At 39.3% G+C, this 13,728-nt stretch overlaps 1 protein-coding gene across 1 annotated transcript; it reads right to left on the reverse strand.

Annotated features, from left to right (window-relative positions):
• Positions 697–12,702, reverse strand: LOC8062384 (DNA polymerase alpha catalytic subunit). Its single transcript, XM_002458785.2, has 31 exons — positions 11,364–12,702; positions 10,777–10,944; positions 10,622–10,705; positions 10,463–10,537; positions 9,518–9,582; positions 9,320–9,410; positions 9,001–9,186; positions 8,604–8,767; positions 8,137–8,251; positions 7,780–7,959; positions 7,564–7,677; positions 7,339–7,458; positions 6,934–7,251; positions 6,740–6,832; positions 6,505–6,623; positions 6,337–6,409; positions 6,202–6,258; positions 5,861–5,953; positions 3,765–3,884; positions 3,589–3,686; positions 3,466–3,511; positions 3,201–3,314; positions 3,032–3,112; positions 2,459–2,572; positions 2,266–2,355; positions 2,095–2,174; positions 1,799–2,015; positions 1,674–1,727; positions 1,469–1,588; positions 1,307–1,381; positions 697–1,209 (listed from the first exon to the last, which is right to left on the reverse strand). Exons 1-31 carry the CDS (start codon positions 12,516–12,518, stop codon positions 1,063–1,065), a joined length of 4,626 nt encoding a protein of 1,541 aa, XP_002458830.1. The 5' UTR covers positions 12,519–12,702; the 3' UTR covers positions 697–1,062.

Raw genomic sequence — 13,728 nt, forward strand, 5'->3', positions numbered from 1 at the left:
ACGGCTGAAGTAGACAACATGAGCTGAAAGGCAATGACTTCTGCCTGCGAGGAACTGAAAGGCCACTGAAATTCAGAACTAGTATATCAATAATGCCATCTGAATTCGTACACCATCTTGAGGTTTCTCGACCAAGATACTAGACACAAACATCCTCGGAAGGATCCGAGGGTAAGAGTTCGTCACAAATGCTGGTTGAAATGCACAAGAGAACCTACAGGTAGCACCCAACTCCAGTTCACCTCCTAAACAAGTCCCTATTCTAAATCTAGGGACGATCCAAAAAAAATCAACTCCAACCCACCTTCTACTTGGTCTCTCATTTTCCATGCCCTCCCAAATTATAGTTTAAGCTCCTCACATCTAGAATCCCCTATCCAGTGGATCCCACCCCCCACCCATAAATCAAGACAAAAATATGTGAGATAAGGACTTAGTTTATTTTTTTTTCCATTGGAGTTGGGTCTTAATTTGAGTCTCTACTTTTTTTTTATCATAGCTTGTAAATAAAAGTTTAAGAGATTCAGGCCCATTCTACCATCATTCGGATTCAGGCCCATTATCCAAGGCATAAACTGCGCAGTTAGGCGATAAGAAAATGACACGGAGAGACCACCAATTCCAGAATGCAAGTTGTCACAAAGCGCTCGTTTTCCTCTCACATACTTTTCCACCTAACGGAATTCACAACACAAGTAATCTGCTATGAGGTGTATCCAAATAGCATAAGAAACAACTGTCAGATGACTATATATGATACTAGTGTACATTGGGCGCAGGCACCGACGCCTAAGGAGACGGACACAACATATTTACAAGTTTAGTACAACACAGCCACTCACTAAAACACATGAGACAAGGTCTGCTATGAGGTGTATCCAAATGGAACTCTACAGGCAAGGAAATACTACCAGGACGCTGGTGTTTCAACTCACCATTTAGCGTGTCCTGTTCCATTTACAGGACGCGATCTAGAATCAACACGACCTACAGACAGCGATGAATTTCTTGTGCGGCTAGAATCAGATTCATCTAAATGAGCTCTTTCCCCCCAAAAAAGCATCATATTGACACGGCAAGGTCCTTTAGCTGAACCCATCCAAATGCACATCTATCTCGGATTTTCTGGATCTCTTGCAGTGCCAAGTTAATTGTTTGGCCTACTGCTACAAACTCTCTCTCGAAGGGGAGCCTTGCCTTCTGGTCCAGCTACATCCAAAGCAGTTAAGATCAAGTCAGCTATGGCATACGTTGGATTAGAAAGTAAAAAAAAAAACGGAAAGTACATGGTTAGGTTGATGAGAACCTTTTCAAGACACCGGGTTGCATCAAGTACATAGCAAAAGTATGACAGTTGCCTGTATAGATCTGCCTCCGTGTACTGTTAAACGCAAAGGTTTAGTATTAGACACCAGTTGCCAGTTGCCCAAATGGGCACATTGTAAGCTCAGGCAGAGTGTCAACAAACCTGTCTTACTAGGCGACCATTGCAGAGTGGGTAGTTAGGGCAGATGGTTCCTCTCTCAGAATCCCCCATAACTCTAAGGTTTACGCTGTGAGTCGAGTATTTGCAACCCTCATCGTCACACTGGCAGAAAAGAACAGCTAAAAGGTCAAGGGTAATCATAAACATGCATTGCATAATATATTAAGGCTCAAACTGAAACACTTACCATCTGCAGACCTTTATAATATAGACTAATGAAATTATCAGCTTGTCTTTTCATCTACACATGGAAAACATAAAAGTTAAGTTTTAATCAACTTAAATTCCAGGCCATGCTATATTAATATTCACCTGATTGGCAAGCATTGGAGGAGAAATTTTGGACTCGTCAGCGTTATCTGGGCATCTTGGGCACCGCATATGGCGCCAGAAATTAGCAGTAGCATCCTTTCCTTCATTTGGATCTGATACACTTGTAGCACTAGTAATCAGACTAGATACAGGAGGGCAGTCGAAGGTACCAGAACAGCTTGGGCATGATAAACGCAGTGGCTCACAACCACGATATCTGTCATTAAAACACAAGAATATTTTAATATAACTGAAATACTGCAACATTAACGAAATTGATATGTTAAGAGGTTCACCTCTCATCTTCATCATCGATCACAGATAACAGCATCGTAGATGTATCTTGATTGCTAGACTCAGTCACTCTTGATTGGAACTGATCCAGGTAATAAGAATCAGCAAACTCTATACTGAAATAAATGATGCCAATCATTTAAGATATCGAAGACTCAACAGAAAATGCGCACCTTAGCCGAATCAAGTCCCAAACATTCAGCCAGACGAGCTGGACTAGTACCCTGGATGGAAGCACACAGACGAGAAACAACAGGATGAATCTGCAAAGGCAATTTAGAATCAGCAACACTGTGTATACTATAGCATATGGAAAGACAACTGTATTTTTCCAAGATGGGAAAATGTATTGCAATGGTGAAGAACCTGTTGTGACAAATAATAGTCAATGTCAATCATCCACTTGTCAGGGTCTCTTTTTAACTCCTCGGGATGTCTAGCTCTCTGAGCTATTCCCACAGAATGTGTATTATCTGAGTCCTATACAGAATGGGCAAATACAGTTTAAGATCAGATAAATCGCTTCAAACAAAGCTAAACTGGGATGTTTTTCAGGCAAAAAATATATATTCCTTTTTCCTGAAATTACACTGCAGGTAAACAAAAGTTCTGACTACTCCCTCCGTTTATCCATATTCTTATCTTATGAAGAAATGTTTCAAAATGTTAGTTCAGCAATAAAATCAAGATTGTGAGTGGTGGTAAAATGTGAATATCATTAGGGATGTGTTGGTCTCTTTTTATAACTTTGATGAGATTTAGTGCTTTCTGGGTCTGTATACATGATGAGCTTGGAGCCTTGGAGGCTTGGACAGATTGTGAAACAGGAGTACCAATCAGTGTCATATGACAGGTTGACAATCCAAAAATTTGCAATGTGGATAAGCATTTGAGGATTTAGTGAGCATGCAAAACATAAAAGACATCATTTAGTAATACCTGCTGAGAGCAAATTATATAAGGGACTGTGTCACCAGCTGAGCAGCCAGAGTAACCATTTTGCTTGAGTCTCAAAGCAACCTGAGGAACCAAGTTTACACATTTATTAGCTCATCACTTTTATGGCTTGAAATCAGGACAAAACAAAACAAGGATATGCAACTCTTACCTGAACATGAGGCTGATTTTTAGCATCTGGATAATCTTCTGGCGCTTTCGTTAAGCTCTTTGTGATAACATATTTTTCAAGTTCTATTTGACCACTTCTCATTTGCTCTTGCACCTGAAAGTATATATTAAAATATATAGTAATAGAAATATATAACAAATAATATGTTTTAGGCCAAAGATTCATTGCAGACAACAGTATCTTGCTAACAAATGTTTCTTGAGTATTGAGATTAATGTTAAGAAAAAGATGGCAGGCTCCTAACCTGGACAAGAGAACTGTGTATTGACTCAACAACATCATCACATGTCCTGTAGAGGCAGTTTTCACAAAGGTCAGACTAGAAAAATGTGAAAACCAAAATTACAATAGAAACTTAAATGCTTACCCTCCAGACAAAATTTGATTGAGACAAAAATCTCCAATGTCTTTTGACAGCAAACTCCAATCACGTCTGACCATATCGAGCCCCTTGCGTTCAATGTTCTGCATCAAACATCAAACATGTTAAAGCAACTCTACTACTTTCACAAGATGACACATAGATTCATAATAAGCACAAACCTCTCGTAAGCTGCCATCCAGTGCCACTTTAATAGCAGCATATTTCTTCTTTTTAAGAAGTAACATTCTCTTGTATATGCCATCAAGATCAATCTCCAGACAACGGTACTTTTTGTTCACCTGCATTGAAGCATTCTTGGTAAGATCATCTTTCTTCAGTTTGCACATCTTATAAATGAAGAAGTGTATTTTTGGTCATTGAACGCTTTGCTCTATATTAGACAAAGAGATCAACCAAAAGGATCCTATGGACTCCAAGTACATGAAAGATCTCAAAGGTGACGCCAACCTCCCAGATGCCAAGCACCACCACATATAGATGGTATTTAGGCATTGCATGACTACAGCTTTAATTTTCAATCGGTTGACTAGGTAATAGGTTTCAAGTAAGACGGACCCTCAAACACCATGCAATCAACATAAAATAAATTATTTAAATAAATAATAGTCATGACTAAGAGCAATAAAAACACTAGCAATAGGAACAAGATCCAAATAACGCTAAATAGAGCACCAATAGATAGATTGTATTTGAAAAAAGTCTATATCACCCCCTAAACTATGGGGTGGTGTCCACTTTACCCCCGAACTATAAAACGGTCTAATTTACCCCCTGAACTATCCAAACCCGTTCAAAATACCCCCCGGGCGGTTTTTTACGGCAGTTTGCTACAGTAGCCATGGTTTTGCCTTTTCTTTTTTCCTATTTGTTTTCATATAATCTTTGAAAAATCATAGTAAATCACAGAAAAATCATAAAATAGAAAATCTAATTTTGTTGGACTCCTCATGAGTTGATCCACGCGATGAATATATAATATGGTATACTTTAGTACAAATTTTTTCTGTAGCTTCAAATTAGTTAGAAAAATCAAATTTTATCTATAATTAATTGGAATAATTCATAGCTGCAGCTTCTATGGTCCAATTGTGGTGAAATTTTTATGGTGGACTAATTATTCTATGCTTGAACTATAGTAAATATTTAATACTCATCGGATCATGTATAACTTAGTTATAGATTTATTTATATTTAACAAGCATAAACCTGAATAAATCTATAACTAAGTTATATATGATCAAATGAGTACGAAATTTGTACTAAACTATACCATATTATATATTCATTGTGTGTAGATCTACTCATGTAGAGTCCAACAAAATTATATTTTCTATTTTACGATTTTTTTTTGATTTACTATGATTTTTCAAAGATTCAGCGAAAATAAATAATAAAAAGAAAAAGTCAAAACCACTGTTACTGTAGTAAAACCATAGTTACTGTAGCAAAACCGCCATAAAAACCGCTCAAGAGGTGATTTAAACGGTTTTGGATAGTTCAGGGGATAAATTAGACTGTTTTATAGTTCGGGGGGTAAAGTAGACACCACCTTATAGTTTATGGGGTGATATAGACTTTTTCCATTGTATTTTTAGGAAAATTTGGGTACCAGTTTCATATATTTTGTTTAAAGTGAATTAGTTATGATTGTTAGATCTAACCATATTTCATAAGAATAAATATATAGTCAAAACCACCTTTGAAACCAGTCAAGGGCCAAGGTCATCCAGTTTTGATAGTTGCCAAAATCAAGAGATAGTTTAACAGCCAAAAATAAACTTCTTCAGATGGAAAGTGGAGCAGACAGTCTTAAGAGGATGGCTTTGTATTTCCATGGGCAGGTGAAGGAGCCTGAAAGGGGTGGGCAGCAGCGGATGGTTCTGGGAGATGGCAGTAAGATGTAATTTAAGCAAGATCCAGCCTGTGTGCTGTGGTATAGGCCAAGGGCCATGTATAGAGCATTAAGGTTTTGTGGTTTGCCTCTTCTGGGGAAACTTCTAGCTTTTTTGTGGGGTAAGGATAGCTCATATTGTCTGATCCCTAGGTGATCAGAAATATGAGTGTTTGGCAGGTGGCTGTTTCCTTTACATATGAACTTGAACTATGACTGTAATTTTGTTGCCCTGGTAATGAAATTCAATTTTACCGTTGTGGGAAAAAGAAAACTCTTCCTATTATTAAACGCTACTCTTTGTGAAGCATTAAAATGAACATCTGCACCTTACACATTAAGATGTCACATCCTGAGTCTTACCTCCTGAATAACTTTTCCTGCAATTGCTTTTGCCCTGGAGATGTCATCAAGTCCAGTATGTATCATGATGGAATCCGTATCACCATAGATAACCTGTCCAGTACAAGGAAAGTAAATATCAATACAAGCAGTTAATTAATAAAAAAAGCTGTTGAATCTTCAACGGATTGGATTTTTAGGAGGCATCTTCACCTCCAGTTTAATCCCCAATACAATGAAGTTGAGATGTATTAAATTCTAATCTCTAGCATCTACCAAGTTGTTGTGTCCCTTTGAAGCAATTTCAATTCTGAATGATTTATCACTACAGAGAAATCCATAGACACAGGAATTCTACATACCTCCAAATTCAAATTATTCTGAACCAGATCTACAGTGTTTTGCAATATCTCTCTACCCTGAAAGAGGCATCATATTAACCACAACAACATATTACAGGTTTGCTAATAAATTCTGTGAGTAAAACTTGTTCTCACTTGGAGTGTAATAAGCTCAGCAAGTGGCTTTGCATAAAACCTGGAATTGGAAAAGCCCAAGCAACCATACATGCTGGAGCACAAGCATTAAAAATTGAGTCAGAAACTCATTAATCATACTAGTGGAGTGCAAGCGGACGTACTGATGTTTATTATAGAAATTCTTACCTATTTGCAGTGAGTTTCAATGCTTGTTGTTGAATATCAAACTGCTGCCTTTTAAGACCAGAAGCAGTCTTCAACCATGATTTAACCATCCTTCTCCTCTCCACCAAACTCCTCAGCAACTGATTTGTAAGCCATGATTGCAAACACATGAGAAAAATACATGTCCATACAAAATCTTGATCACCGAAAACTATTGACAGCTCTAAATCTCAATGGCACATCCATAGGCAATTACCTCAGGTAAAACACCAGTAGCTTTTGATGCTGGCAAATTAGGTACACTGCCATCAGAAGAACGCTCAACGGTGGTAAAGCAGATGTTGTATTCCTGTGGATAAATAATAATAAAGGCACTATCGATACGTCTATTATTTGTTTATCTTAAACTTTAAAGCGAGCCAATAGAAGCTGTGAGTACTGATCATTTACCTGAATTATTGAAGGATAAAGGCTGTTGAAGTCAAGAAGTAGAACATACTTGTCATATAGACCCTTCTTAGGCTCCAAAACTAATCCACCAGCATATGAAGGTCCTTTTCTGGCTTTACCTTGATCACCATTATGCACTTCATCATCAACGGAAGGATCAGCAGCACCATCATCAGCATTTGCACCCTCAGTATCAGCATTCATTTTTCTTTTTGTGGAGTTCAGCTCTTTGTTGCGTGCAAATTTATCCGGTACAATAAATTTTCTTGCATGAAATGAATGCAGTAGTAGATATTCTACTCTCTGAGCCCTAGCACCCTACAGGAATTTCATTTGAGATATGACATCAAGAATGCACGGCTTCATAGTTAGCTACACAAAATGCACGATAATAATGAATATTACCTGAAGAGTTTTCCCCCACAGGTTACCACTAATGTTGGTCAGTTGCCGTGTCAGTGGGAGAACACTCAAGTGAAACATGAGCTCCAAAGAAAGCCATGCATCTGTCTCACCATATTCAACCTAGTTGAGTGTCACAATTTTGCAATTAGATTCATAACTTCTGAGAAAAATAGAAGATCTTCTGTTAAGAGAAAAGCAGCACCATGTTTTGTTTGAAGAAATTACCAGTTTGAGCAGTTCAGTCGAAGACTGGAACATCAGAGGTATATCATGTGGAGAAACCTCTCTCCTGACCTTTTTTAATTGTGTTTCTGCAAGTTGTGTCAAGGAATAACTCACCTGCATGGAACAGAATTAACTGCTGAATTTGGTAACCGAAATTATATTTAAAAATTGTATGTTTAGTTGCCCTTATAAAAAAACAAACACACTGCAGGTTACCTCCTTCAGAAGGTCACGAGAGCATAAATAGGTGTCACAGAGAAGACGGCCAGCAATACAGGACATAATTCCTGGACTTGCTCCAGAACCATAGAGTGTACTTCCTTTGGTAAGCCTGGGCATTGACGATCGCCTGAGACGACCAATCTTGGACCACATGCTGCTTAGCACTTTGCATGTCTAGCAGAATCATTAAATAAGAAATGGTAGTCAGAAATATATAATGCAAGTTCCCTTGAAACTACCTAGAATAAACCCTAAATAATTTATAAACAGAACCCATACAAATTTATAAACTCAAGAAGAGTAAACAGGTTGAATATAGGAAGCAACAGAGCACATAATGATTAAAAAGACCTGAGCACGGTGTAGAAGCACATCCAAATCGAATCCTGAAATATTGTGTCCCACAAGTACGTCGCAGTCAAGTTTGCTAAGCTCAATCATCAAGCGATTTAATAATGCACGTTCACTGGAAAAGGGAGTAAACCAATTAATCAATGCATTCAACAATGGAACTCATCAAATAAGTGGGCACTACTCTGATAAAAAAATAGTTGACATTTGATTTTGCGCAGTCTTCAATGTGTATCTTTGACCATTAATTTTATCTAGAATATATTCTTAAAATCCTTCAAATTTAAGGGATTTTGTAAAAACTTTGAATACAAATCTTCACATGCAACTTGTTTTCAAACTAAATAATATAATAGTTATTGTTGTTTTAGTTTCTAAGATTTGACCAAATCTGGTCCTAAAGACCTAAACAACTTCTTTTTTGTGGCCAGAGTAATAATATATACACAAGAAAAGGCAGAACCCACCTGCTTTCTAGTGCCAGCACATTGCTACCAGCCTGCTCGTTCCTATCAGAAGCACCCTTAGCAAGGCCTATAGGAAATATGCTACCTTCAAGTTTGCGCATAACAGTAAAATGGCTGAGCATTCCCCGTTTCTGCCAATCTTCTGGACGCATTGGACTATCAATCTGAAAATTGGCCCAAAAAGGAAAGGTTTAGTTTGAAGAACATGAGTGTTTCCTTCTTGTGTGAACCTTTGAGAAATGTGAAGTGTTGAAATGGAACACGGAAGTGTGCCAGCTTGTCTCAAAACAATTGTTTCAAATATATATGAACCATTTCTGCCACCTCATTGCCAAAGTACATAAACTAGTAAACCAAATGCTAGAAAATATATTTCAACAACAAATAAACAGCATACCTTCACCCCATGACAGCATATGAGAGATGCTGACACAATCTCATGCACATTGTGTTTCTCATTTATGATAGTTTTGAGATTAACTGCTGCAACTACAACAGTAGGAACTTCTAGATTTGTACTTGTCGTCAAAACAGATATATCCTTTGGGCAATCAACTGTAACTTCAAATTTACACCAGCTGACCTGTCGTAGAGTCAAAAGGCACCACCATCAATATAGCATGGCAAAAGAATCAGGAAGGAGCTATTCAAATACTAACTAGCTTGATATGAAACACCACCAATAGTAACAGGACAGACTAAAGTCAAGGATATACCCGCTGAGTGGATGGCCGTGTCACAAATTTGGAAACCGACAGCCATGAAGGCCCCTTGACCTTCCTCTTGATAAGAAATAATTCAAGAGCACTGGAAAGGTAAAAAGATCAGCATCCATCAGGAAGAAAATGGGCATAAAAACATCAAGACTATATTGTATACCATATGCCATATAATGCAAGGTGTATGCATTGTACCTATTGTTTGTCCCAAGCAGTGCATGAAAATGTTCACCCCTGAGGTCTGCTGGTAGAGCAGGATCCTAAGAAAATATGTATCACATAAGTAATACAAATTGGAAAGATTGAGTGAGAGATAGATGCAGTTTTCGGTTTACACTGAAAGAAACCAATCAGAAAGAACATAGTTTAGTCCTGAACCCATGAGCTTCGGTACTACATGGGGCATCTCCTTAGGCATTAAATCATGAATATTCCTAGATCAATCCTACCCTTCAGCAGCTCCCAACCCAACTTGTAAGGCTTGAGTATACCATTTAACCAAAATTAGCACAGAAACCATTTTCATTTAAAATGATTATGGTATTCAAACCAAGAGATCATGACATGAAAAATGAATATTCAAAAGCCAATGGTTGAAAATAAGCCTGATTAGTAGGTTGTTTTTTCTCTGCTACAAGCCTACAAACATCCAGAATGTATTCACTGTTCAAGTTAGTTGATGAGTATAGCCGACAAATATCGAATCAGCATACAACTCTACAATTCCCAGACTAGCAGCCACACTTAAGAAATGACTCATAATATCTTGTAAGACTGTAGGTTTTTTATTTTTAATTTCCTAGGTTCCTTCTGTAAGAATACAAGATTAAATATAAAAATGACAGAAACTTCTAGGATAGAAATACCCAGTGTTTTTTATGCTATATAACATAATAAATCATTTGTGCTATTAGTTCACAATTCAACATACCATCATTTCCCAAATAAAGGACTGATTAACCAGCTTGCTAGATACTACACTTTTGTTTCTCAAATGTTATCATTGCATTTCACTCCATGGCAGCGAAATATGCTACCACAATAACATTTAGACAAACAAAAGTACCTAAGACCCCTTGAAGGCCATTATAAACTAGGAAAGTAAAATAGCAGTAAAAGATGTATTGACAAGACACATACCTTGTAAGGATAATTAATTTTCAGGACATACTGCTCTCCATTTGGTAGATCAGTCCTCTCAAATGCATAGTTCCTCTAAGGCATGACAAATATAACCATTTAGCACAGTAGAGGGGAATGGGGGAGCATGCTTGTATGTGTGCATGTGCAGCTACTAACCTTGACTGGAGTCATTACGAAATTTGACACATTGAGGTCTGACAATTTGTCAGCTATTTCACTCTTTAATCCTGACGCCAACTCCTGGTAATATAGGATGTGTTATGCATATTTCACAGTAGTGCTATGTTCTAAGAATAAAAAATCATTCTCACATGTAGAGTTGCTCGAAGTGATGGCAAAAGATCAGCACTTGTGGGGTTTCTTTCTATCCCTGATATGGAGTCCCTTGGAAACACTGAATGGTTTGGAATAGCATATATGCATCTTTGAATATTTTTCACAATGACGCAGCAACTATGGAACCGCTTGCCAACTTCAACCTAGAACAGGAAAGCAGGTTGTCAGAAAAAGAATATACTAGTATTTAGTGATGAAAGCATATGCCTCAGACACAATTTACGAAGATCCATCGCCAATGAATTAGGCATCACCCTCCTGACTAGGATTTACAGACCAATCCACTGACTGCCTAGTACTTAATGAAACATCTTTCAAAGACTACAGCATAGAAAGTTTTTATTTCCATTTTTGAATCCTTGGGAAAAAGGACACAAAATTTCTAAGACATGTATAGTGTACGAATTATCCTACAAAAGCAGTGCTATGAATTGGCCCCGGGCTTTACAGTGTCCAATAATCAATTAAAGAAAAGTTGCTTGTCAGACATCAGAAAGTAAAACTGTATTCTTAGGATAATTTACCAGAATTGTACTTGAAACTTCAGTGTAGTGCTATTTACCTTCCCAAATAAATACACTGTGCCTGAATTAGCACCAAATGGTTCCTCGTATGCATCAAGTATGTAGAATGGCAGTGCTCCATCTTTCAGCTCAAACTCTGAACTTTCATCCACATTGGTGTTACCATCAACTGTCACTCCTTCTTCACCTACTGCATTCTGCCCATTCCCACATATCTTCATCCATCCTGCTGTTGCACTCGTCACATCATTATTTCTGCTCTCCTCCGCCTTAATCTTTGCATTGAGGCGGTGTGTCTTTTCTACCTTTACTTCCCCATTAGCCTCCTGCTTTGGTTCCTCCAAACTCTTATTATCAAACACCAATTCAGCACTAGAACCAGGAATTTCTTCCAGATTATCAACCACCAATTCAGCACTAGAACCAGGAATTTCCTCCAAATTGGTTTCCATCTCAGTATCGTTCTTCAATTCCACCGCCATATCATTTCCATTGTCCGATCTAACCATTTCAGCATCGACAATTACCTTTTGAGGCTTGACGTAGGAAACTGTTGGAGGAGGCGGCTGCGGCGCAGAAACCCTACCAACCCGCCGACGCCTCTCCTCACGGTCGTTCTCGTCGGGCGCGAACTCGGCGATGATGTCGTCCACGATGCTGTCGGCGGCCAGCGCCAAGCTCTTGGTGCGGTCGCTGCCGGTCCTCTTAAATACCGAGGATGTGAACAAAGAGGAGATCTGCTGGCCCGTCTTTGCGGCAGCGGCGGAGAAAGACGCCGCCGCCTTGGCGGACTGCTGCGGCTGGCGCTTCGCCTGGGGAGGGCGCGGCTGCTTCCGCTTGCGGGGGGCGCCGTCCTCGTCATCTGATCCTTCATCGGAGGAGGAAGGGAGAGCGCGGTGGCTCCAGTCCTCCTCGCGGCCGTCATCGACGTAACCGAGCCCGTCGTCGTCGATGATGAACTCGCCGGCTTCCTTCTTGCGGCGAGCGACGAGCACGTTGTACTCCTCCTCCGGGACGGTGTCGTAGATCGGGGCGTCAACCTTCACCTGGATGACGTCGGAAGCGCGGATCTCACCGTTGCGGACGGCGCGGAGCTGCTGGAGCCTGGCGGCCCGCCCCGACGCCTCCGCGCCCCGCGTGCGCGTGCGCGTGCGGCGGCCGGAGCCGGCGGCATCGGCGGGTGAGTCTTCCATGCGACTCCCTCTCTGTTTCTCTCTCTTCTCTCTCTTTTGTGACGGCAGGCGCGCGCACAAATTAGGTGTTGGTGTGTGGAGATCTATATTGCAAATGCCAGCGGGTAGCTTTGGCGGGAAGGTGTTCGAGCATTTGGCGCGCAGAATTTGGTGCGCGTCAAGCTCTAGGGTTTTTCCATGGATCCGAGTGGAAGACGAGTACAACCACTTCCGTGGGCTTTCAAATGGATGCGCCGGAATAGGCTGTTGTCTCCCTTCCCAATGGCCCACATATCAGGAGGCCCTAGCCTTTCCCCCGCCGCCTTCCGCCATCTTTCTAGGGCCGGCCTTGTTTAGGCCTTGTTTAGTTAAAACAATTATAAAATTAATTAATATTATCTAATCATGCATGTGCCGTAAGATTCGATGTGACAGGAAATCTGAAAAAATTACAAATTTTTTTGGAACTAAACAAGGCCTAGTTCACCCCCATAAACTAAAACCTTTTCAACATTCCTCGTCACATCGAATCTTGCGGCACATACATGGAACATTAAATATAGATAAAAATAAAAACTAATTGGATAGTTTGTTTGTAAATCGCGAGACAAATCTTTTAAGCCTCTATGATTAGACAATGTTTGTCAAATAAAAATGAAAATGCTATCGTTTCGAAAAAAAAGATCTAAACAAAGCCTAGGTGTCACAGACCATCTGGCGACTGTGTTTCATGTTAGAATCTTCTTTTTGTCTGAGCCCTTGTTTAAGTCACAATGTCACATGGACGCGGAGTGGTCAAATAATAAAAAAATAAATTACAGAAGTTATTTGTACTCTGCAAGATAAATTTATTAAGTCTAATAAATTGAGGTAGAGATAAAGTTATTGGTATTATTCGGCATTAGCACATGTTACTGTAGTTTTAATATAGTACCACATTATCGGATCATGGACTAGATTTGTCTCACAAAATAGTTATAATCTGTACAATTAAGTTTTTTTAGTCTATATTTAATACTTTATACATATGCTCAAATATTAGATGAGATAGAGAGTAAATTTTAGAGGAGAGAAGTGAACAAGGCCTCGAGTACGGGTAGCACTACATCTTGGACACAACACGATGAATAATGTTATGTAGTATATGGTTACCACGATGTGCCAGACCTGCATTTCGGTTGCAGCCATGACAGTCAAACAAATGTGCACAGACACGGATTTAGTATAAAAG

The sequence above is a fragment of the Sorghum bicolor genome, chromosome 3, assembly GCF_000003195.3.
Source record: "Sorghum bicolor cultivar BTx623 chromosome 3, Sorghum_bicolor_NCBIv3, whole genome shotgun sequence".
Taxonomy (NCBI): domain Eukaryota; kingdom Viridiplantae; phylum Streptophyta; class Magnoliopsida; order Poales; family Poaceae; genus Sorghum; species Sorghum bicolor.

Excerpts from the sequence above, each read along its gene's own strand:
- LOC8062384 (XM_002458785.2), bottom strand. The coding sequence starts at position 12,518 with ATGGAAGACTCACCCGCCGATGCCGCCGGCTCCGGCCGCCGCACGCGC. Across the intron at positions 8,252-8,603 it reads GTGCTGGCACTAGAAAGCAG|TGAACGTGCATTATTAAATC; the intron begins GTGGGTTCTGCC and ends TCCCTTTTCCAG. Across the intron at positions 3,885-5,860 it reads CAGGAAAAGTTATTCAGGAG|GTGAACAAAAAGTACCGTTG; the intron begins GTAAGACTCAGG and ends GCTTCAATGCAG.